The sequence below is a fragment of the Heterodontus francisci genome, chromosome 24, assembly GCF_036365525.1.
Source record: "Heterodontus francisci isolate sHetFra1 chromosome 24, sHetFra1.hap1, whole genome shotgun sequence".
NCBI classification, from domain to species: Eukaryota; Metazoa; Chordata; class Chondrichthyes; order Heterodontiformes; family Heterodontidae; genus Heterodontus; species Heterodontus francisci.
In genome coordinates, this window is record NC_090394.1 from 71663797 (window position 1) to 71687719 (window position 23923).

General features: G+C 43.1%; 1 protein-coding gene across 4 annotated transcripts in view; it reads left to right on the plus strand.

Moving 5' to 3' along the window:
* Window positions 1–23923, plus strand: part of prkar1b (protein kinase, cAMP-dependent, regulatory, type I, beta) — a 241132-nt gene that overhangs the window by 26324 nt on the left and 190885 nt on the right. The window contains exons 2-4 of one of the 4 annotated variants that reach the window (XM_068056885.1): window positions 9136–9306; window positions 9688–9790; window positions 10374–10550. In XM_068056885.1, the coding sequence (XP_067912986.1) occupies window positions 10383–10550 (168 nt within the window). In that variant the 5' untranslated portion in view covers window positions 9136–9306; window positions 9688–9790; window positions 10374–10382. Of the gene's footprint in view, window positions 1–9135; window positions 9307–9687; window positions 9791–9974; window positions 10020–10106; window positions 10149–10373; window positions 10551–23923 lie in introns of those variants that run through there. The other 3 variants (XM_068056884.1, XM_068056886.1, XM_068056883.1) reach the window with 3 other exon arrangements.

Here is a 23923-nt window from a genome sequence, read left to right on the forward strand (position 1 = left end):
CATGATCAATGTATGGTGCTTGCATATTTTGGATTGTTAAATCAGTAGACCAAAATATGTTCTTTGTTATATTTGCTGCCTGAATTGTGTTGATAATATGGACAATCTTCTTGTGTGTATGCATGTTTTGAATGTAGACAGTATTGTTTTATATTTGAAGAACAAATCACAGTTATGTTCTTTGAGTGTTGAGGCATGCAACAGCCATTCATCATTGACAACAGACATGACCTGAAGCACAATATCATTTTTTTAATGCAACATTCCAATGGCTTTATTTGATCTCTGTGACGTTGAGAGATATCGTTCATCAAAATCCTTGATTCGCTGTAATGGATGACATGATACCTTATTTCAGAGCTATCGGATGACTGTTGATGCATAAGCAAAACCAGATTTAAGTATTTTTGCAAGTTCATTGATCTAGCAACACAATTGTTAGAAAAGGTATGCATGACAGAAAATCATATAACGTTTTGTGTGAACTGTGTTATCCAGTGTGCAGTATTGATTTTGTGAGCAGAATGGCCAAAACATTGCCTGTGAAACCTGACTCCAAAGCTAACCAACGTCAGATTCTTTTCATAGTTCTGTAAGTCTATAGCCATCTGGATGTTGAAATTCATCTGGTGTAAAGGTTTTATGACAGTACAGGTTATGTTCTGTAAATTTGCCAGAACAATTTGTTTTAATTTATCATACCAAATAGCTTATGCTAGCAAAACAAAACATAGCTTCGGTAGGAAAAAGATAGGCACGGCAGCCTGGGGGTAGTGGATTTGTCTAATCATGTGGCCCATGCTGTACTGCAGCATATTTGTGGTCTAGAAGTCACCATCGGGCTGTTTAAAGCAATTTCAGGAATCTGAAAAGAATTCATGGACGCTTGCTTGTTGTAACAAAAAGCAGCACAAAATTGTAACAGGCCATTCGTGTTGTAGCAGCAGCAAATGAAAGAGCACATATTAACTAAGTTCTGGAATTCCCGCACTAAACCTCTCCATCTCTCTCTTCTCCTTTAAGATGCACCTTAAAACCTACCTGTTTGACCACATCTTTGGTCATCTGCCCTAATATCTCCTTCTGTGGCTTGGTGTCAGATTTTGTTTCATAAAAACTCCTGTGAAGCACCTTGGGATGTTTTACTACATTCAAGGTGCTATATAAATACAAGTTGTTGTTATAGTCCATGTTGTTAAGTGCGTGGGTAAATGTAGAAGCCAGTTTGAAAGCAGTAAAACTCCACAAGCTGCAACACGTGTGTTGACTCGAATGTTGGCTGTTTTTTGGTAATATTGCTTGAGGGTGGAATGTTGGCCAGATCATCAGGAGGACTCCCTACTTTTCCTGAATCGCACCATGGAATCCCGTACACCTCCCTGAACCAGCAGATAGTGCCTTAGTTTAATATCTGGTCCAAAGGACAGCACCTCTGACAACACAACACTCGCCTGAGACTGAATTGAAGTGTCACTCAGGATAATGTACAGAAGTCCATCAAAAACAGGACAAATCCAATCCAGCCAATTACCACCCATCAGCCGACTCTCAATCATCAGCAAAGTGACGGAAGGTGTCATCGGCACTTACTCACCAATAGCCTACTCACCGATGCTCAGTGTGGGAACACCACCACCTGCAAGTTCACCTCCAAGTCAAACACCATCTTGACTTTGAAATATATTGCCATTTCTTCAAAATCCTGAAACTCCCTCTGTAACAGCACTGTGGGTACACCACACGGGCTGCAGCAGTTCAAGAAGGCACCTCACCGCCACCTTCTCAAGGGCAATTAGGGATGGGCAACAACTGTTGGTCTTGCCAGCGATGCTCACATACCATGGACGAACAAACAAAAGGGATTTAATTCAGAGGCCAAAGAGCTACCAAAATTAATCAAATTGAAAATAGAATATCGTTGCAAAGATTATGGGCAAATTTTCCTGACCCTGCTTGGGTGTAGTGACGGAAATTCAGATATATGATACTTCCTGTCCCACTTACCTCAGTGGCCAGGCGATCGGGTACAAGAACAGGAAAATCTATCCCTATAACCCCACTGTTATTTCAAGATATAAAAATCAGTTGATTTTAGGTTGTACATCAGGACAAGTTTATTTATACCAAACAATAACACCGTGAGCTAATTGCATAGTATTTACAGCACAGAAACAGACCATTTGGTTCAACTGGTCTAAGCTGGTGTTTATGCTCCACATGAGCCTTCTCCCACCCATCTCATCCATCCAGCATATCCCTCTCTTCCTTTCTCCTTCATGTACTTATCTACCTTTTCCTTAAATGCATCTGTGCTATTTGCCTCAACTACTCCCTGTGGTAGCTAGTTCCACATTCTAACCACTCTCTGGGTAAAGAAGATTCTCCTGAATTCCCTATTGGATTTATTCATGACTATCATATATTTATGGCCCCTAGTTTGGTCTGCCCACAAGTAGAAACATCTTCTGTGCACCTAAACTATCAAACCACTTCATAACCTTAAAATTCTTATTCGTTCACACCTTAATCTTCTCTTTTGCAGAAAAAAGAGCCCAGACCTTTTCTATAATGACTTAACATCAAACTCAATTTTGGTTGCAAACAAGTTGAGTGAGGGTTAGGTGGAGTAATTATGGAGAACAGGGTTGGCAATTAATTTTTATGTCTCATTTGGGATACTGAAGTTGGATAGAACAGGAAGTGCATGGGGTCTACCCACCCCTGGACTCTCCCCACCCCTGGACTCTCCCCCATTATGGATTGCTTATGCACTGGTAGGAGAGTGATGCCTTGGGCAGACAGTATCATAAGAAGAAAAGAACATAACAATTGGAGGAGGAGTAGGTCATATAACCCCTTGGGCCTGCTCTGCTATTCAATAAGATCAATTCTGATCGACGATTTCAACTCCATTTTCCCATCTGATCCCCATATTCCTTATTTCCCAAAAATCTATCACTCTCAGCCTTGAATATACTCAATGACTGAGCATCCACAGCTCTCAGGGGTAGAGAATTCCAAAGATTCCCTAGCATCTGAGTGAAGAAATTTCTCCTCATCTTGGTCCTAAATGGCCAATGCTTATCCTGAGACTATAACCTCTAGTTCTAGACTCTCCAGCTTGTGGAAACAGCATCTTCCCAGTCAAACTGTCTAAGAACTTTAGTTTCAATGAGATCACCTCTTATGTTTCTAAACTCACGAGAATATAGGCCCATTCTACCCAATCTCTCCTCATAGGACAACCCTCTCATCCCAGGAATCAGCTTAGTGAACCTTTGTTGCACCCCCTCTAAGGCAAGTATATCTTGATGCCAGTCAGATGTCATTGACAGTATGAACAGTGAGTGTGGTAACCATGAGGAACATTAGCTGGGGACCAAAATCAACTGGGGATTTGGCACTCATGGTATCAATTTATAATTTGATTAACCTTTCACACAATGGATCAATCATTAATTACATGTTGGTTTCACCAGATTAATTGTAGCACTTGATTATTGTATTCCACTCACTTTGAAAGTAGATTCACAATATATTTAACTCAATTCATATAGCCCCATAGTGAAATGTCCCAAGCACTTCACTGGAACATAATCGAATAAAATTTGATACCGAGCCACATAAGGAGATATTGGGGCAGATGGACAAAAGCTTGGTCAAAGAGCTAGGTTGTAAGAAGCTTTTTAAAGGCGGGTAGAGAGATGGAGAGGTTTAGGGAGGGAATTCCAGAGCTTAGGGCCAAGGCAGTTGAAGGCATGACCACCAATGGTGGAGCGATGAAAATCGGGGATGTGCAAGAGGCCAGAATTGAAGAAGCACAGAGATCCCAAAGGGTTGTAGGGCTTGAGGAGTTTACAGAGATAGGGAGGGGCAAGGCCATGGAAGAGTTTGAAAAAAAGATGAGAATTTCAATGGTCGGAATTTTACCCTTGGCGGACAGGAGCCATCCACCGTCTGAAAAGTCAGTGGCATATGTGCCTCCGCCTGGCCTGGGGATCCGGTCCACATTTTGCAGTCCACAAGCATTTAATTGATTTGAGGTGGGACTTCCACCTCATTGAGGCAGGAAGTCCTGCCTAATAGAGCTGCTGTCTAATCAGTGGGCCGGCAGCATTCTGTTCCCGCAGCGCCACCAGGAGTGGTGGCCACCGCTGGGACTGCAACCCAGCCATCGGAAGGAAGATGTCGGAGAGGCCCATAATGAAGGTAGGTTTTGGGGGTCTCGCTGGGGCTGATCGGTAGGGCCACGACGAGGCAAAGGTGGTTGATTGGCGGAATGGGGGGCCGTGTTGGGTTTTGAGGGTGGTTGGGGCAGCGGGGGCGGCCCTCCGTTGGGCACAGGGTTCCTGATCATGAGGGCCACCCCGCCCTCCCCCCCAAGGCCGTCCCCGTGATGGCAGGCAGAGACCCTTGAGTGGCCATTAACTGGCCACTTAAAGGCCTTGATTGACCTGGGGTGGGCAGGCCATTTTTTGCTGCCACTGCCCTGCCTAACGTAACGGCGGAGGCGGGAATGGGTTGGGAAGGGCCTCCCGAACCTCCCGCTACATTTTACGCCACGCCCTCCACGCCCTCGCCACCTTCCCGCTCTTTGGGGCCAATATCTAACTGGGGGCTAAAGAAGGTTGGCAAGCAAAGGGCTGATAGATAAATGGGACTTTGTTCAAGTTAGGATGTAGTTAGAGAGCATTGGAATTGTCAAGTCTGGAGGTAACAAGTCCATAGATGAGGGTTTCAGTAGCAGCTGACAATGAGGCAGGGGAGGAGATGGGCGATATTACAGAGATGGAAGTAAGCAGTCTTGGTGATGGAGAGGCTATGGGGTCAGAAGCACAGCTCAGGGTCAAATAATGTACCAGGGTTGCGAGCATTTGTTTCAACCTCAGAAGTGGCAAGGGAGATTGACAGAAAGTTTTGCTTAACCAATATTTTCTTTTTTTAATGATGGGATTAGTTTTATACTTCTTTTTATAACAAGATATATTCCTGTGCACTGTGATTTGTCTGCAGTGCAATGACTACTGAGAAAGTCGGGATGCACAAACATATAGAATCATAGAATGGTTACAATGCAGAAGGAGGTCATTTGGCCCATTGTGTCCTTGCTGACTCTCTGCAAGAGCAACTCATCTCGTCCCACTCCCCTGCCTTTTCCCCGCGGTCTTGCAAATTTATTCTCTTCAGATAATCATCCAGTTCTCTTTTGTACGCCTTGATTGAATCTGCTTCCACCACACTTTCAGAAAGGGCATTCCAGATCCTAACCACTTGCTGCATAAAATTTTTTTTCCTCATGTCGCCATTGCTTCTTTTGCCAATCACCTTCAGTTGGTGCCCTCTGGTTCTCAATCCTTCTGCCAATGGGAACAGTTTCTCCCTATCTACTCTGTCCAGATCCCTCATGATTTTGAATACCTCGAATCAAATCTCTTTTTAATTTCTTCTCTAAGGAGAACAGTCCCCGTTTCTCCAATCTATCCATATAACTGAAGTTCTTCATGAATCTTTTCTGCACCCTCTATAATGCCTTCACATCCTTCCGAAAGTGTGGTGCTGTATTGCTGTTCTTTTCCATTGCATTTCATTCAAGGTCAAGTGTCAGTGTTCAGTGACAAATTAGGATCCGATTACTATGTTTTCCTTAACTGGGGCCAAAGTTACTCACTGGGCATTGTGACTGAACGCGAAAGGTCATGAGTGTCTACTGATGAATGCCACACTAATGCAATTTATTTCCAGTAATATTTCAATGTGTGTCAGAGGCTTGTTTTTATGCAGACACCCATTGCTAATAGTATGGCATTTCAAACATAAGATCTATCCAAATCACCAAATCCAGTGGCGGACAGCTCTGTCGCTCTGTGTGGTCTGCCTCAACTTCAATTGTTGATTCTACTCTAATCTCACCATGGGGGTTGTCACCATGAATAAATTCATATGAATCTAGTGCGGAACCCAAAGTGACCTGTTATGTGCACTTTAACTGCCTTTTCTGAAAGATGGATTCCCACGAAGAAAATGTTGTGAGAAAAAAATCCAAATTAACACATGCCAAGACTTATTTCAAATTGCCTTCTTTGGCTTCATAACGAAAGAAAGAACTTGGATTTATAGAGTGCCTTTCATAACCTCAGCACATGCCAAAGGACTTTACAGCCAAATGGAGTACTTTTGAAGTGTAGTCACTGTTGTAAGAAGTGCGGCAGCCAATTTGCAACAGCAAGATCCCATAGACAGCAATATGCTAATGACCAGATCATCTATTATAGTGTTGATTTTGGTTGAGGTTTAAATATTGACCAGGACACTGTGGATAACTCCCCTGCTGTTCTGTGTATATTTGCATAAGATCACTGCATTTAGAAGTTTTTTAAAATTCTGTCATTTATGTCAAACTGCTGTTAATTAGAGAATCAGGCAGATATATTAATCAGGCCATTATAAATCACTAGAAACTTGCTGACCTTTAAATATCTATTAAAAAAATCAGTGAAACCAATAAGGTTTGTGTAAAAGCCCTCAAAGCATTGACTCTTGCCATAACTCCTTTATTTTATTTTTGAGGTTTATTTAGGTTTGTCAGCCAGAAAAGCAATGTATGGGTATACAACAACCTTTTGATAAGTGTAATATTAACCTAATCACAAGCAAACATTAATACATAAATAATTTAGGCATGTCAAGTCACAGTCATTTTGGTTTAAAAATGTAATCTATTCTGATGTGAACGACTTTGACAAGGTTTATGTTTAAAAGGGCTTACAATCTTCCTCATTGTTTTTTATGATAAATCTCATTACTAGTAGAATGTTAGATGATCAGAATATTAGCTTTGCCTGTGCATGATTCAGTCACAGCTGTCAACAGCAGGAAAATATCAGGAGGGAGATTTGTGATGAAAAAGAGCAATTCCAATCCCAAAAACAATGTGCATCTATCCAGCACTTCAGGCCTTTGTAGAGGTGTAATCAATAGACCAATGTATCCTTAACAAATAGGATTGCCAACAATGGCTGGGTGTGTTCCTGGAGGTTGCATCACTTGACTTCCCATCTTAAACCACCTTGCCCCCACACTCCTGCCATTGGTCCATCCACTAGTTGCACTGCCTTCCCAAAGCCAATAGGTAAGGGAATTGTCTCTTTGTTACCCAATTGGATACATCTTCACTGTTGGTCAAACAACCTTTTCTTCCTTATCACCAATATTTTTACAATTAGTAAAGGAAAATGTTCACAAACATAGGAAGATAGGAACAGGAGCAGGCCATTCAATGAGATCATGGCTGATCTGCGGCCTAACTCCATATCCCTTAATATCTTTGCTTAACAAAAATCTGTCTATCTCGGATTTAAAATTAACAACTGTTCTAGCTTCAACTGCTGTTTGTGGGAGAGAGTTCCAAAACTCTACCACCCTTTGTGTGAAGAAGTGCTTCCTAACATCTCTCCTGAACGGTTTGGTCCTAATTTTTAGACTATGCCCCCTAGTTTTAGAATCTCCAACCAGTGGAAATAGTTTATCTTTATCTAGCCTGTCTTTTCCTGTTAATATCTTGAAGACAGAACGCCTCTTTGTTTAATGCCATAAGATTTTTCTCCTGAGTTCCTTATAGCAGTGTCCTGGATTAATGGTACATTGATGACTGTATCGGTGCCGTTTCCTGCTCCCGCCCCGAACTAGAAAACGTTATCAACTTTGCTTCCAATTTCCACCCTTCTCTCACCTTTACATGGTCCATCTCTGACACTTCCCTTCCCTTCCTCGACTTCTCTGTCTCCATCTCTGGGGATAGGTTGTCTACCAATATCCATTATAAGCCCACTGACTCCCACAGCTACCTCGACTACACTTCTTCACACCCTACCTCCTGTAAGGACTCCATTCCATTCTCCCAGTTTCTCCGTCTCCGACGCATCTGCTCTGATGATGCTACCTTCCATGACGGTGCTTCTGATATGACCTCCTTTTTCCTCAACCGAGGATTTCCCCCCACTGTGGTTGACAGGGCCCTCAACCGTGTCCGACCCATTCCCCGCACCTCTACCCTCACCCCTTCCCCTCCCTCCCAGAACCGTGACAGGGTTCCCCTTGTCCTCACTTTTCATCCCACCAGCCTCCATATCCAAAGGATCATCCTCCGCCATTTTCGCCACCTCCAGCGTGATGCCACTACCAGTCACATCTTCCCCTCCCTTCCCCTGTCAGCATTCCGAAGGGATCGTTCCCTCCGCGACACCCTGGTCCACTCCTCCATTACCCCCACCACCTCGTCCCCGTCCCAGGGCACCTTCCCTTGCAATCGCAGGAGGTGTAATACCTGCCCATTTACCTCCTCTCTCCTCACTATCCCAGGCCCCAAACACTCCTTTCAGGTGAAGCAGCGATTTACTTGTACTTCTTTCAATGTAGTATACTGTATTCGCTGCTCACAGTGTGGTCTCCTCTACATTGGGGAGACCAAGCGCAGACTGGGTGACCGCTTTGTGGAACATCTCCGCTCAGTCCGCAAGCAGGACCCTGAGCTTCCGGTTGCTTGCCATTTCAACACTCCCCCCTGCTCTCATGCTCACATCTCTGTCCTGGGATTGCTGCAGTGTTCCAGTGAACATCAACGCAAGCACGAGGAACAGCATCTCATCTACCGATTAGGCACACTACAGCCTGCCGGACTGAACATTGAGTTCAATAATTTCAGAGCATGACAGCCCCCCACTTTACTTTCATTTTTAGTTATTTTTTCTTCCTTTTTTTTGCATTCCTTTTTACATTTTTTACAATCTTTTTTTGCATTTATTTCATTTCATCTTAGTTTGTTCAGTTTGCTTACCCACTGTTTTTTTTCAGGTTGTTTTTCTTCAGGTTTGCACTTGCTGATGTTCAATATTCAGTATATTCACACCTAATCTGTACTAATGCTTTGTCTTTCAACACACCATTAACATATTGTTTGCCTTTGCTCCGTGACCTTTTGGTCAGCTATGTGGCCTGGTCCAATCTGCACCTTCTCCTTTGTTATCTCTTGCCCAACCCCCACCTCACTTGTTTATAATCTTGTGACTTTTCTAATATTTGTCAGTTCCGAAGAAGGGTCACTGACCCGAAACGTTAACTCTGCTTCTCTTTCCACAGATGCTGCCAGACCTGCTGAGTGAATCCAGCATTTCTTGTTTTTGTTCCTGGATTAATGTTCAATTCCTGGAGACAAAAGGACAATCCTGGAGGGTTGACAACGTTAACGTTGCTAATGAAAGAAGGTGCTATTGGATGGGGTGACCAAAAGCCTGCCCAGAAAGGAGAAGAGTTGAGTGGACAAGGCAGAGCGGGTTAGGGGTGGCATTCCAATTGCAAACCTATTTCAACATAGGAGGAATGATTTTATCAATTTATGCTCTGAGTTTTGCTTTCTGGGATCACATACAAGAAATTTGCGTGCATGCTCCTTTTCTGTATTAATTTTAATGGACATAACTGGGGAGTGTGTGACCGAATTCCAGAGGGCAAGCAATGTGTGCGGAGTGAGAATTTGGAAAATTACTCCAATGGAGGCTTGTGTATTGTGATGCATTTAACTCTAATGAGCTGGTAATTTAATGGAAATGTTGGGGATGAGCTTTATGGCATCTGTTGCAAAGCCATTAACTCTAACGTGTGATGCTTTCACCTCTTCCCTCCTTCCCCAAGACTGAAAATGCACCAACCGCGAGTCAATTCACCTGAAACGCGAACTCGATAATTTGCTAAGTGCGTTTCCCAGAAAACATTTGCTGCTTTCGTTTCATTTCAGGTTTGCACCATCCGCAGTATGCACACGCTTTTTTTATTGCTACAATAAATCTCAAGCGGGTGTAACAAAAGCGGTGCAAGAAGCACGTTCCGTTTCTTGCAGGGAAGGCGGCGTGTGCGAGCCCGGAGCAGGTTTTGATTGACAGGCGTGGACAGTGCGCGTGCGTACTTGCGATGAGGGCTGCGGAATCGAGTGGGGGTTGTGTGTGCGCGGTGGGGCTGCGGTCAGAGTGAGTGCAACCTGGTGGCTGCAGGCGGGTGACTTTGGGTGGGGGGAGGGGATAGCACAGCATCACCTGGCGGCGGGGGGCGGGGCGGGGCGAGGCGAGGCGAGCACAGGACAAGCGCGAGCTGGCCAGGTAAGGTCGAGTCTTCCGAATTGCGGTTGGCTTTGAAAGGCTTCGCGCCTCCATGGGCAACAACCGCTGTCGATCACTATAATTCCCAATTAACGCCCTGAACCATCGCCATGGCTGACACTTCACCCATCTCTTCCATTTATTTATTTTATCAGTATTGTTGTGCGAGGAGGGGAGAAATTAATGATCCAATTTTCTTGTAATTTATTTTAAATATGTAAAAAGCTGTTGAAGATGGCGTCTTCGAATATGGAGGAAGATGAGAGCTTGAAGGGATGTGAAGTTTACGTCCAAAAGCACAACATCCAGCAAATCCTGAAGGAATGTATCGTGAGCCTCTGCATCACCAAGCCTGACCGTCCAATGAAGTTCCTAAAGGAGTATTTTGACAAACTGGAAAAGGTAAAATAAAAACTGCTTCCATTATATTTAGTTTTATTTGGGAGGAGGGAGGGAAAATTTGTTGTTCTTGGTTATTTTTCCAATGTATGGGATATTGCAAATCATATAACTGTGTTTCTTTATTGAAACAATGACTGTTGCTTGGTGGTGTGAGTGATGTCTCTATGGCCATTTGGCACCTTTTGGGCTTGTAGACATCAATCCACACATTAACTTTTCAGGTTCAGCAAACCCATTGACATCTCTGCCCAACTGACGGGAGGTAAATTTTAACAAATGTGGTTGGCATTAAGTCAGCAGCTGTAAATTCTCAGTACAAAGCTTAACGTTCAAAAGCTTACAAATATGATGCACATACTTGGGTGGAAGATTTTGCACTGTGTTATGGTTACTGCAGCCCATTATAATCCCTTATTTTATTAGTATGTATGAGACAGGTGCTCCATTTTCTGGCATCATTATAAGTTAATTTGATTAGTTGTTTAGCCTGCCATATCTCTATCTATAAAATTTATCTCTGAGAACATAAAGACACATCAAATTTTTAAAAATTCATTCATGGGATGTGGGCGACACTGGCCAGGCCAGCATTTATTACCCATCCCTAATTGCCCTTGAGAAGGTGGTGGTGAGCTGCCTTCTTGAACCGCTGCAGTTAATTTGGGGTAGGTATACCCACAGTGCTGTTAGGAAGGGAGTTCCAGGATTTTGACCCAGCGACAGTGAAGGAACGCCAATATAGTTCCAAGTCAGGATGGTGTGTGACTTGGAGGGGAACTTGCAGGTGGTGGTGTTCCCATGTATTTGCTGCCCTTGCCCTTCTAGTTGGTAGAGGTCGCGGGTTTGGAAGGTGCTGTCTAAGAAGCCTTGGTGCATTGCTGCAGTGCATCTTGTAGATGGTACACACTGCTGCCACTGTGCGTCGGTGGTGGAGGGAGTGAATGTTTGTAGATGGGGTGCCAAACAAGTGGGCTGCTTTGTCCTGGATAGTGTCGAGCTTCTTGAGTGTTGTTGGAGCTGCACCCATCCAGGCAAGTGGAGAGTATTCCATCACACTCCTGACTTGTGCCTTGTAGATGGTGGACAGGCTTTGGGGAGTCAGGAGGTGAGTTACTCGCCTCAAGATTCCTAGCCTCTGACCTGCTCTTGTAGCCATGGTATTTATATGGCTACTCCAGTTCAGTTTCTGGTCAATGGTAGCCCCTAGGATGTTGATAGTGGGGGATTCAGTGATGGTAATGCTGTTGAATGTCAAGGGGAGATGGTTAGATTAAATTTGTTAACAAGATACATCAGGTGGTTGAATGAGAAAACAAAGCAAAAGAACCTAACGCCACAACAGTTCCCTGGGACTAAATATTTTAATATCCAGGCAAGGGACTGAGAAAGACTGCTTAGCACTTAATAGCCCATATTGCTATTTATAAAATAGGGCCTAATAAGTATACCATAGGTCATATGGACGTTTTCTATTTTCGAGAGCTTATTTTAGGGGAGACTTAGACCAGAATATCTAGTGAGAAGTGCTGGTTTATGCTTATGTGTACTTGTTCAGTAAAAATGAAGGATAACTAACATACTGTGATACATTATGAATAGATTGTGCACCATAAGCATACTCGCTGGTAAGAAAATTCTTTGCAGCTGTGTTACACATGTTATGAGCTTATCAGATTTGTGAATAAATATCTAAAACTGAATATTAATTGCCAGAATAAAAGCAAAGTACTGCAGATGTTGGAAAACTGTAATAAAAACAGAAAGTGCTGGAAATACTCAGCAGGTCTGGCAAGGGAAGGTGGTGGCATAGTGGTATTGTCACTGGACTAGTAACCCAGAGACCCAGGGTATTGATCTGGAGACATGGGTGCGAATCCCACCACAGCAGAAGGTGGAATTTGAATTTTAATAAATCTGGAATTAAAAGCTAGTCTAATGATTGCCATGAAACCATTGTCGATTATTGTAAAAACTAATGTCCTTTAGGGAAGGAAATCTGCTGTCCTTACCTGGTCTGGCCTACATGTGACTCCAGACCCACAGCAATGTGGTTAACTCTTACATGCCCTCTGAAGTCAGTTGTACCTAACCGCTACGAAGTCAATAAAAAGAAATGAAACTGGACGGACCTAGCATCGACCTAGGCACCAGCAGGACAGACCCAGCAGAGGTGGTGGGACAGTGGTCTACAGTAGGGAGGGAGTTGCTCTGGGAGTCCTCAAAATCTACTCTGGACCCCATGAAGTCTCATGGCATCAGGTCAAACAGGGGCAAGGTAACCTCTTACTGATTACCACCTACCGTCCTTCCTCAGCTGATGAGTCAGTACTCCTCCATGTTGAACACCACTTGGAGGAAGCACTGAGGGTGGCAAGGGCACAAAATGTACTCTGGGTGGGGGACTTCAATGTCCATCAGCTCGGTAACACCACTACTGACTGAGCTGGCAGAGTTCTAAAGGTGAGAGAACCAACAAGAGGGAAAAACATACTTGACCTTGTTCTCACCACTGTGCCTGCCGCAGATGCTTCTGTCCATGACTGTATTGGTAGGAGGGACCATCGCACAGTCCTCGTGGTCCTTTAATTCAGGTTTTAAACAAAAGACTTAATGAAAATGCTTAACATATAATAATTAATTTCTTAAAATTTAACTTGAACTATGGTGTAGTAATTGCAGAAGATGGCTTAATCAACTTTACCAAACTGCAGGTTTCTCCCCTGAGCATATTAATTGAAGAAGGTGACGTTCAGCATTTAATTGCTTTTGGTTATTGGCTGTGGATAATGTTTGAGAGGTGATGTCAATACTTTTTTTCCCTTGACAAAGGCTGCTCACAGCATTTACAAAAATTCGCAGGAACAAGGAAAGTTCCCAAAAAGGCAAGCCAAAAGTGAGGGAGATGTCTCACCTAGTTGCAGTTCCTCACGGGAGTGCAGTGAAAGCTGGACAGACACCTGCGAGCAGTAATGTCCCAGAGGACATAGGGCAGATTAGCAAAAAGACCCTCCCCAAAGCAAAGGGAAGGAGAAATGCCCTAAAGTAAACAGCACTGGTGTAACTCACCAGAAAACTAAAAGTGAGGTTAGGGTGGATCGATTCACCGAGGAATCCAATGATCAGGTCCCGAATCCAAAGCTACTCAAACCCAACAAATTTGGTTCAGAACTCAGCAAGAACAAGGGTCCGGAGGAAATCTCACACCTCTCGGGCTAAAACACAATTTATCCCTCACTGTTGCTACAGAGAGAAGAATTATCAATGTACCGGAGCCTGAATGGTTAAAGCCATGTGTTGTGGAAACAGCTGTTAAAGGGTTAAAGCTTGTGCAGGCTTGAAACCTTGCCATCAGCAGTAATGGAAATTTGCATACTACAACTTCACCAACAACCCCCTGTTAATTGAAATCAACATTCCCAGAGTACTACCGATTGATGCTAGAGAGACGCTAAGCCCATTTGACAACACAGCCCAAAAGAAATGCAATTTTAAAATGGTACCTCATCTGAATGAAGGATGATGACAAAACTCCAAAAATTAAAACAGAACCTAGCGATGGCAGTGTGAGTTTGAGAAGTGAGTGTTTGAGAATGAATGTGTGTGTTCTTTTTTACTTACAACTTTATAATGAAATGTTCCTGTGGTCACATTTCATTCAGTGTGGGGCAGAGGTGTCAAGAAAACCTCCAAATGATTTTTTTAATTCATTGGTTGGAAACCTACATTAAACTTTTAATGAAAAAATAGTGGAATCCTGCAGTTAACTTTTAAGAAGCTGGCAGCCAAGATGCCTATCGCAGTTTGCATCTGAAATACCTCACATTCCAGGGCATCAAATTGGAGACACATGTCTAACAAGAAGACCAGTCAGGACAATGCCTTGGCTAACTGAGTAGATTATTCAGATCACCGTCGTTAGCGGGACATTCAAAGCCTTCTTGAGGCATTCATGAGTGGAGACGTCCCTCCAGGTGGTAAACACTGACAATACCACCTGACAGAGGTTTTGGGTTTTAGACTTTGGACCTCATTAAAAACAAAGGGGATTGAGAGAACCATGTGACTGTCTCCCCAAGCTGTGTAAAACTGGGAGTTTCGTTACACATATGTTACGACCAGGTGAGAAAGGTGTCTAGGGGTCTTTTGCTGTTTTCAGCTGGTCTTCTTGTAACATGGTTTAATTTTAAATACACTGTGTTTTGAGCTCCCTCTTTGTGAATCCTTGTTCACAGCTTTCCAATTATAAGACAAAGAAACCAATTCACACAGATTTTCTGAGGTTTAAAGAAGATGAAATTTATTAAACCTTAAACTTAAACTCTAATATGGTTAACGCCTACGGATATATGATGCGCCCACACTGGCATGCACAAGCGATACACATGCAAATATGGACAGAAAAGCGGAGAGGAAAATATAATAGAGAGGGGTTTGAGGCAATATCAGAAGAGTTTTTTGTTTACTGTGCTTCGAGCTCACTTGATTGTAGGTAGTCTTGCTGTTTGTCGGAGCCCAGTGTTCTTCTTAAACCTTGTTCACGGAGGAAACTTTTCTCTCTTTGAGGTTCACATGTCTTCACGAGTCAGTTCTGTGGGAAAGAGATGGAGGCAGGCAGGACTGGAGAGGAGGTTCTGTTCCAATTGGGAGCACACAGCTTTTCTGATTTCAAACGCACTTTTCTCCAATTTACAACTCTCCATTCCAACCTCTGCAACATCCAGTTAGTCATGCGACTAAAGCTGGTCTGACCACTTCTTTTGTGTATTGGGGTAGCAATGACTGGGTCCCCATTGTTCCACCACTGTCCGTTACTATGCAAATGTCTTTCCAGTCAGGAACATGCAATTTTAAGTTTTGTTGTTCATGCGGTGAAATCATGTGTTCCTCAGTCTTGGCAGGTGGGGGGGTTTGCCTGACACACAGCAGACAAGCTACTGAGACCTTGAAGCAGAGGCTTCATGTGCTAACCAGGCAGAACCCCAGTGGGACTGTATGTGTGTGTGTCTCTCCCGATAACATCACAAGTTTAAAAAAACATCTGCGGCTGTGGACCATCCAAGCCTACAGATTGCTACAGACAGAGACCCCAGGGGAAGAAAGCCATCTACAATTTTGTCTCCAAGAAAATCCTGAGCCAGGTGGGCCAGCACAAAGTGCACTGCTACCGACCAAAGACGTCAAGATCACAACTTCAGCCGGAAGACAACGGAATCATCCAACCCCACAGACTGTGTATTAATTTTCTACTTGTTCTGGACTCTAATCCAAACCAAACCATTTCTTTATCACTTTGTACTCTATTTGTGTGTATGTTTCATGTGTAAGTGAAAGTGCAGCGTAATTTTAAGATTTTATCTAGATCAGGTTAGTTTTTTTTTTAAGTACAATAAACTCATTTCTTGTTTAAACTCCGGAAAACCTGACCGATTTGGTTCTTTACAGTCACAACAAAGGTAGAACACTCATTGAAGTGGTAAGCACAACCACTGTTTAAAAAGGAAAATCCCGTTGCGGTCAAACAAGAAGAAGGGCAAGAGGGGAGCCTTGTGACCACTCCTCATCGGATCATAACAGTGTGTATTTTTTAGGGTCCACAATGTTAGTCTGAAGTTTTCTATTCTTTCATCGGATGTGGGTGTCGCTGGCAAGGCCAGCATTTGTTGCCCATCCCTAATTGCCCTTGCAACTGAGTGGCTTGCTAGGCCATTTCAGAGGGCAGCTAAGAATGAACCACATTGTTGTGGATCTGGAGTCATGTGTAGGCCAGACCGGGTAAGGATGGCAGATTTCCTTCCCTAAAGGACATTAGTGAACCAGATGGGTTTTTATGACAACCGATGATAGTTTCATAGCACTAATACTTGTTTGTTGTATATCAGCTGGGTGCTATCTGCATTCAGGTGGTAGTTTGGGACATACTTATATTGTCAGGAAAACCACACCTGCCAAAATGAGACATATTAATTTTGTCACATGGAACATTAATTTTAAACTGTTACTGGACTGAAAGTGGCTTGGTTTAAAAGACCACTGGAGGCATAGCTGCACACATTTGCATTCTAAAAGACAATGGAACTGCTCCCTAATTCAATTCGCCAGATGGATTTTGTATCAAGAGACATTAAATGTGTAAAAACCAGCATTTCATCCCCCCCCCACTGAGGGTGTCTGCTAAGATTGAAAGAATCCACAAAACCTCACAGGAGATGTTGTCCCAAATAAGGGGTTAGTCACATGACTAACCTGTTGGAGTTTTGAATTGTGCTCACAGAACAGTTTTGAAAACAGACTGCAATTTGAAGACAACAGAAAAGGAAGGTCTCTCTCTCTCTCCTCTCTCTCTCTCTCCTCTCTCTCTCTTTTCTCTCTCTCTTTTCTCTCTCTCGCTCTCTCTCACAAAGTTCCAGGGGGAATCCATTGACACCACTCAAACCTCATGAGAGAAGACTCCTGCAACTAAACAAGTTTGAAAGTGTGCACTGGGTCCCAACATGAACTGCAAGACAACTGCAATCCAAGACTTTACATCAAACCCAAAAGCTAGTAACTGAACTCCAGCTATAACTTTAAACCTTTCTTCTCTTCTGTCTCTCTTTTGTCTGTCGTGTGTGTTTATCGCTTATGTGTGCCAGCGCGGTCTAGTTGTTTTAATCGAATTAGAGTTTTAAGGTTAATAAACTTACACCTTTCTTGTTTAAATCGAAGAAAACCTGTCTGGTTGATTTGTTTGCCATTACAATTAGAGAACGGTGAACAAGGATTCACTGAGGGGAAGCTTAAACCGCAGTGTTTTAAAAGTTAAACCCTGTTACAGCCAAACCAGGCAAAGGCTGAGATGGAACCTCTAGACCCGTTCTCACCTGGTCGTAACAATATATACTATTACTGAGACTAGCTTTCAATTCCAGATTTTTATGAATTATTTGAATTCCACCAGCTGCTGTGGGGGGATTTGAATACGTGTTCGCAGGGTATTAGTGTGGGCCTCTGGATTACTAGTTCAGTGACATTACCACTGCACCACTGTCTCCCCTGTGTTAATTGATTAATCAACCTTGGGGGTATTATTTGAAATTCAAATGTCTTGTGCTATCTTCACGGTATCATATTCTCCTCAGAAGTACTTTAGAATGCCTTGCTGCTTAAAATGTAGTTGAATTTAATTTGCCCTGCATGATGCACAAACAAATGCACGCACACGCACCTCTAGTCACAAATCAAACAATAGACCACAACCTGAGATAGTGACTGACTGACAGCTGTTTCTGAGACCTTTTAAGGAGTGGACAGGGTCATTCATTGAATGGAAGTCCTCATTGTTTGACAGTTCAGCAGTCTTGCTCTCATCTTATGGAACTGTATTGAGAGTCAGTTTTCAGTCACTAAATTAGCAATCACTGAGTGAATCTGACAGCCACCAGTTTTGTGATGACTTAATAAAGGGAAGTAATGTAGAAAAAGCAAGTTCTTCTTCTTCTTCTTCAGCCTCCTTGTCTCGAGAGACAATGGGTAAGCGCCTGGAGGTGGTCAGTGGTTTGTGAAGCAGCACTTGGAGTGGCTATAAAGGCCAATTCTAGAGTGACAGACTCTTCCACAGGTGCTGCAAATAAAATTGGTTGTCGGGGCTGTTACACAGTTGCCTCTCCCCTTGTGCTTCTGTCTTTTTTTTCCTGCCAACTGCTAAGTCTCTTCGACTCGCCACACTTCAGCCCTGCCTTTATGGCTGCCCGCCAGCTCTGGCGATCACTGGCAACTGACTCCCACAACTTGTGATCAGTGTCACAGGACTTCATGTTGCGTTTGCAGGCATCTTTAAAGTGGAGACATGGACGGCTGGTGGGTCTGATACCAGTGACGAGCTCGCTGTACAATGTGTCCTTGGGGATCCTGCCATCTTCCATGTGGCTCACATGGCCAAGCAATTTCAAGCGCCGCCTGCTTAGTAGGGTGTATATGCTGGGGATGTTGGCTGCCTCGAGGACTTCTGTGTTGGCGATACGGTCCTGCCACCTGATGCCAAGGATTCTCCGGAGGCAGCGAAGATGGAGTGAATTGAGACGTCGCTCTTGGCTGACATACGTTGTCCAGGCCTTGCTGCTGTAGAGCAAGGTACTGAGGACACAGGCTTGATACACTCGGACTTTTGTGTTCCGTGTCAGTGCGCCATTTTCCCACACTCTCTTGGCCAGTCTAGGCATAGCAGTGGAAGCCTTTCCCATGCACTTGTTGATTTCTGCATCGAGAGACAGGTTACTAGTGATAGTTGAGCCTAGGTAGGTGAACTCTTGAACCACTTCCAGAGCGTGGTCGCCGATATTAATGGATGGAGCATTTCTGACGTCCTGTCCCATGATATTCGTTTTCTTGAGGCTGATGGTTAGGCCAAATTCGTTGCAGGCAGTCACAATCCTGTTGATGAGTCTCTGCAGGCACTCTTCAGTGTGAGATGTTAAAGGAGCATCGTCAGCAAAGAGGAGTTCCCTGATGAGGACTTTCCGTACTTTGGTCTTCGCTCTTAGATGGGCAAGGTTGAACAACCTGCCACCTGATCTTGTGTGGAGGAAAATTCCTTCTTCTGAAGACTTGAACGCATGTGAGAGCAGCAGGGAGAAGAAGATCCCAAACAGTGTAGGTGCGAGAACACAGCCTTGTTTCACGCCACTCAGGATAGGAAAGGGGTCTGATGAGGCGCCGCTATGCTGAATTGTGCCTTTCATATTGTCATGGAATGAGGTGATACTTTGTAGCTTTGATGGACATCCAATCTTTTCTAGTAGTCTGAAGAGACCACATCTGCTGACTAGATCAAAGGCTTTGGTGAGATCAATGAAAGCTACGTAGAGGGGCATCTGTTGTTCACGGCATTTCTGCTGTAGCTGGCAAAGGGAGAACAGCATGTTAGTGGTGGATCTTTCTGCTCGAAAGCCACACTGTGCCTCGGGGTAGACACGCTCAGCCAGCTTCTGGAGCCTGTTTAAAGCGACTCGAGCGAAGACTTTCCCCACTATGCTGAGCAGGGAGATTCCACTGTAGTTGTTGCGGTCACCGCGATCACCCTTGTTCTTGTAGATGATATTGGCATCGCGCGTATCCTGTGGTACCCTCGTCCCAGCACAGGCAAAGCAGGTCATAGACTGCTAAAAGTATAGTAGGCTTGGCAGTCTTGATCATTCCAGGGGTGATCCACAATAAAGAGACAGTTTAGAGATAAAGTGAATTGGCTGTTTGTCGTTTTTATATATCAAGATGTTGAGAAAAATGTATACGTTACTGAGAAACTGTTATTTGTTCACCTACTTTGTGCAAATAAAATTACTTATTGGTTCAAAGCTTATGTCTTGCATTGGTATCATGTTTATGGAATCTGCCATCTGAGGTTTGGTGGCATGTGATACTTTGTGGTAGCCAGAGTACAGATTAAGGGTTATCTGTTACAGTTTTTGGGTGTTGCTATTGTTTTTAATTTTTTTTCATGAATTCTTGGGATGTGGGTGTCACTGGCAAGGTGGACATTTATGCCCATCACTAATTGTTTTGAGACGGACCTTCTTGAATTAATGCAGTCTGTGTGGTGAGGAATCTGCCACAATGGTGTTGGATAGAGAGTTCTAGAATGTATACCTAGGGACAACTAAGGAATGGCATTACATACCCAACTCAGAATGATTTGCGACTTGGAGGGGAACTTGGAGCTGGTGGCGTTCCCATGCACCTGCTGCTCTTGTCCTTCTAAGTGGTGGAAGTTGTGGAAGAAACCTTGGCAAATTGCTGTTGTGCATCCTCTAAATAGCCCTTACTGCAACCAATGGTGAATGTTTAGTGGATGATTGAAGGATACTGGTGCATTTCTTTATTGAACTTAGATGTGTCTTCACATTATGTTTTTCATCTTTGACCATAACTCCCACATCTCTCTTCACCTGTTGATCACTCCCTTGATGCCTTTATCCAGATGATTAAGAAACACTGTGAAGAGTAACAGCCCTAACAAGGATCCCTATGGGGCTCCCTTTGTAACCTTCCCTTGCAGAGCTGCTGCTGTTAATAACTACCATCTGTTTATATAAATGAACTAATTTTCTACCAACCATTATGTGATGTAATCCAATTTAACCAGCTTTTGTGTGGCATTTTATCAAAAAAATTTTGAAAATGTAGAAGTATCTACCACGTTTCCATCATGCACCAGCTTCGTAATCTCAATTCTGAAGTAGCTTCAACCCACAATCTTCTGCCTTGAGAGTCAGGAGTGTTGATAACCAACTGAGCCACCCTGATATTTGTTAACTTTTGAGGGACAAGAAACAGTGCTGTTGTGAAAAGAACAGTGCCAGTAAGAACATAAGGGAGAAGGGTGCTCCAGTTTCTCTTACAGAACTGATGATAAATTCTCAGTTCTTGCCACAATTTTATGCAATTTTACTACGATAAAAGTATGAAAAAATCTGAAATGGATAGGGGACAAAAAGGGTTAAATACTTTACACTTTGCTTGAGAACTATCTGTGTGAATCATCTGTAATTACAGTAGCTCAGTAGACTTCTGTTTGCAGTGAAATGTACAATATGTTTTTTAGAAAGACTGAAAAGCGTGAATGTGGAGTGATAGGGTGAATCATTGATTGTTTATCCTGGCAATTGTTCATCACAAAAATAGCAACAACCTTCATTTATATAACATCTTTAACATAGGAACATGCCTCAAGGCACTTCACAATAGTATAATGAAACAAAAATTGAAACAGTTAAAGGAAGACATATTTAGATGGGTGACTAAAAGCTTGATCAAAGATGTAGAAAGAGTTTAAGGAAAGTCTTAAAGGAGAAGAGAAAGCTGGAGAAATAGAACACAAGAAATATGAACAGAAATAGATCATATGGCCCATCGAACCTGCTCCGCCACTCTATACAATCGTGGCTGATCTTCAATTCCACTTTCCTGCCTGCTCTCCATATCCCTAGATTCCCTGCGAGACCAAAAATCTATCTATCTCAGCCTTAAATGTGTTCAATAGTGGAGTATCCACAACCCTCTAGGGTGGAGAATTCCAAAAATTCACAACCCTATGAGTGTAGTAATTTCTCCTCATCTCAGTCGTGAATGATTGGCCCCTTATCCTGAGACTGCACCCTCGCGTTCTAGATTCCCCGACCAGCAGAAACAATCTCTCAGCTTCTACCCTATCAAGCCCTTTCAGAATCTTGTATGCAATAATAATGGGTGATTTTAATCTATGTATAAACTGGACAAATCAGAGTGGCAATAGTAGCCTGGATGAAGAATTCATAGAATGCTTTCAAGATAGTTTCTTGGAGCAGCATGTTTTGGAACCAACCAGAGAGCAGGTTATATTAGACTTAATATTGTGTAATGTGACAGGATTAATTAATGACCCCAGACTAAAGCCACTTCGAGATAGCTGCGACAACAATATGATTGAAGTTTACATCTAGTCTGAAAGAGAGAAGAGTGGGTCTATGACTAGTGTTTTAAACTTGAATAAGGGCAAATATGTGGACATGAAAGCTGAGCTAGCTGAAGTGAACTGGGTTACTAGGCTTGGAGATAGATCAATAGAAAAGCTGTGGCAGATATTTAAGGGGATATTTCAGAATACTCAGAATAAATATATTCCTAGTATTAAAAAATTCTAAGGGGAGGACCCACCATCTGTGGTTAACTAAAGAAGTTAAGGAAAACATGAAACTTAAGGAAAAGGCATATAATTGCACAAAGATGCGTGGCAGTTCAGATGATTGGTTAGAATATAAAGAACGGCAGAGAATGACTCAAAGGTTAATCAGGAGAAATAAGTTAGTGAGAGAGGAAGCAAGCTAGAAATGTAAAAATGGATAGCAAGAGTTCTTACAGATAGTTAAAAAGGAAAAGAGTAAGCAAAGTGAGTGTTGGTCCTCTAGAGAGTGTGGAGCTGATAGTAGATTATAAGGAAATGGCGGATGCAATGAACAAATATCTTGCTCTGTCTTCACTATAGAGGATGCAAAAAACAGTCTGGCAATAGCTGTGGAAGCAAGAGAGAAACTTGGTGAAATTACAATCACCTGGGAAGCAGTACTGACCAAACTGATGGAGCTGTGGGCTGACAAGTCCCCAGGTCCTCATGGACTTCATCCTGAGGATGAAGAGGTCGTTAATGAGGTAGTAGATGCGTTGGTGTTAATTTTTCAAAATGTACTGGATTCTGGTAAGGTTCCATCAGACTGGAAAATAGCAAATATAACCCCTCTGTTCAAGAAGTGGGGAGAGGCAGAAAACAGGAAATCAATCATTAAGGAGGTTGTAGCTGGGCACTTAGAAAAACTCAAGGTAATCGGGAATAGTCAGCATGGTTTTGTGAAAAGGAAATCACGTTTAACTAATTTGTTGGAGTTCTTTGAAAGAGTGACATGTGCTGTGGATAAAGGAGAGCCCATTGACATACTGTACTTGGATATCCAGAAGGCATTTGACAAGATGCCACATAAAAGGTTATTGCACAAAGCAGGAGCTCATGGTGTAATGGGTAACATATTAACATGGATAGAAGATTGACTGGCTGGCAGAAAACAGAGGGTATGCATAAATGGGTCCTTTTCTGATTGGCAGGCTATGACATTTATATAATTTATATCAATGACTTAGATGAGGGGAGTGATGGCATGGTAGCTAAATTTGCACATGAGACAAAGATTGGTAGGAAAGTATGTTGTGAAGAGGACATAAGGAGGTTGCAGACCTCCTTTATATAGGTTGGCTGAGTGGGCAAAAATCTGGCAGATGGAGTATAATGTGGGAAAATGTGAAGTTGTTCACTTTGGCAGGAAGAATAAAAAAGCAGTGTATTAAACTGAGAACGACTGCAGAATTCCAAAGTGCAGAGGGATCTTGGTGTTCTAGTGCAGGAGTCATAAAAAGTTAGCATGTAGGTACAGCAGGTAATAAAGAAGGCTAATGGAATGATATCCTTTATGACGAGAGGAATTGAAAATAAAAGTGAGGATGTTATGCTTCAGTTATACAGGGCATTGATGAGACCACATCTCGAATACTGTGTGCAATTTTGGTCTCCTTATTTAAGGAAGGATGTAAATGTGTTGGCGGCGGTTCAGAGGAGGTTTGCTAGATTGATACCTGAAATGAGCGGGTTTTTTTTTTCACTCATTCATGGGATGTGGGTGTCGCTGGCCAGGCCAGCATTTATTGCCCATCCCTAATTGCCCTTGAGAAGGTGGTGGTGAGCTGCCTTCTTGAACTGCTGCAGTCCATGTCAGGTAGGTACACCCACAGTGCTGTTAGGAAGGGAGTTCCAGGATTTTGACCCAGTGAAGGAGCGGCGATATAGTTCCAAGTCAGGATGGTCTGTGACTTGGAGG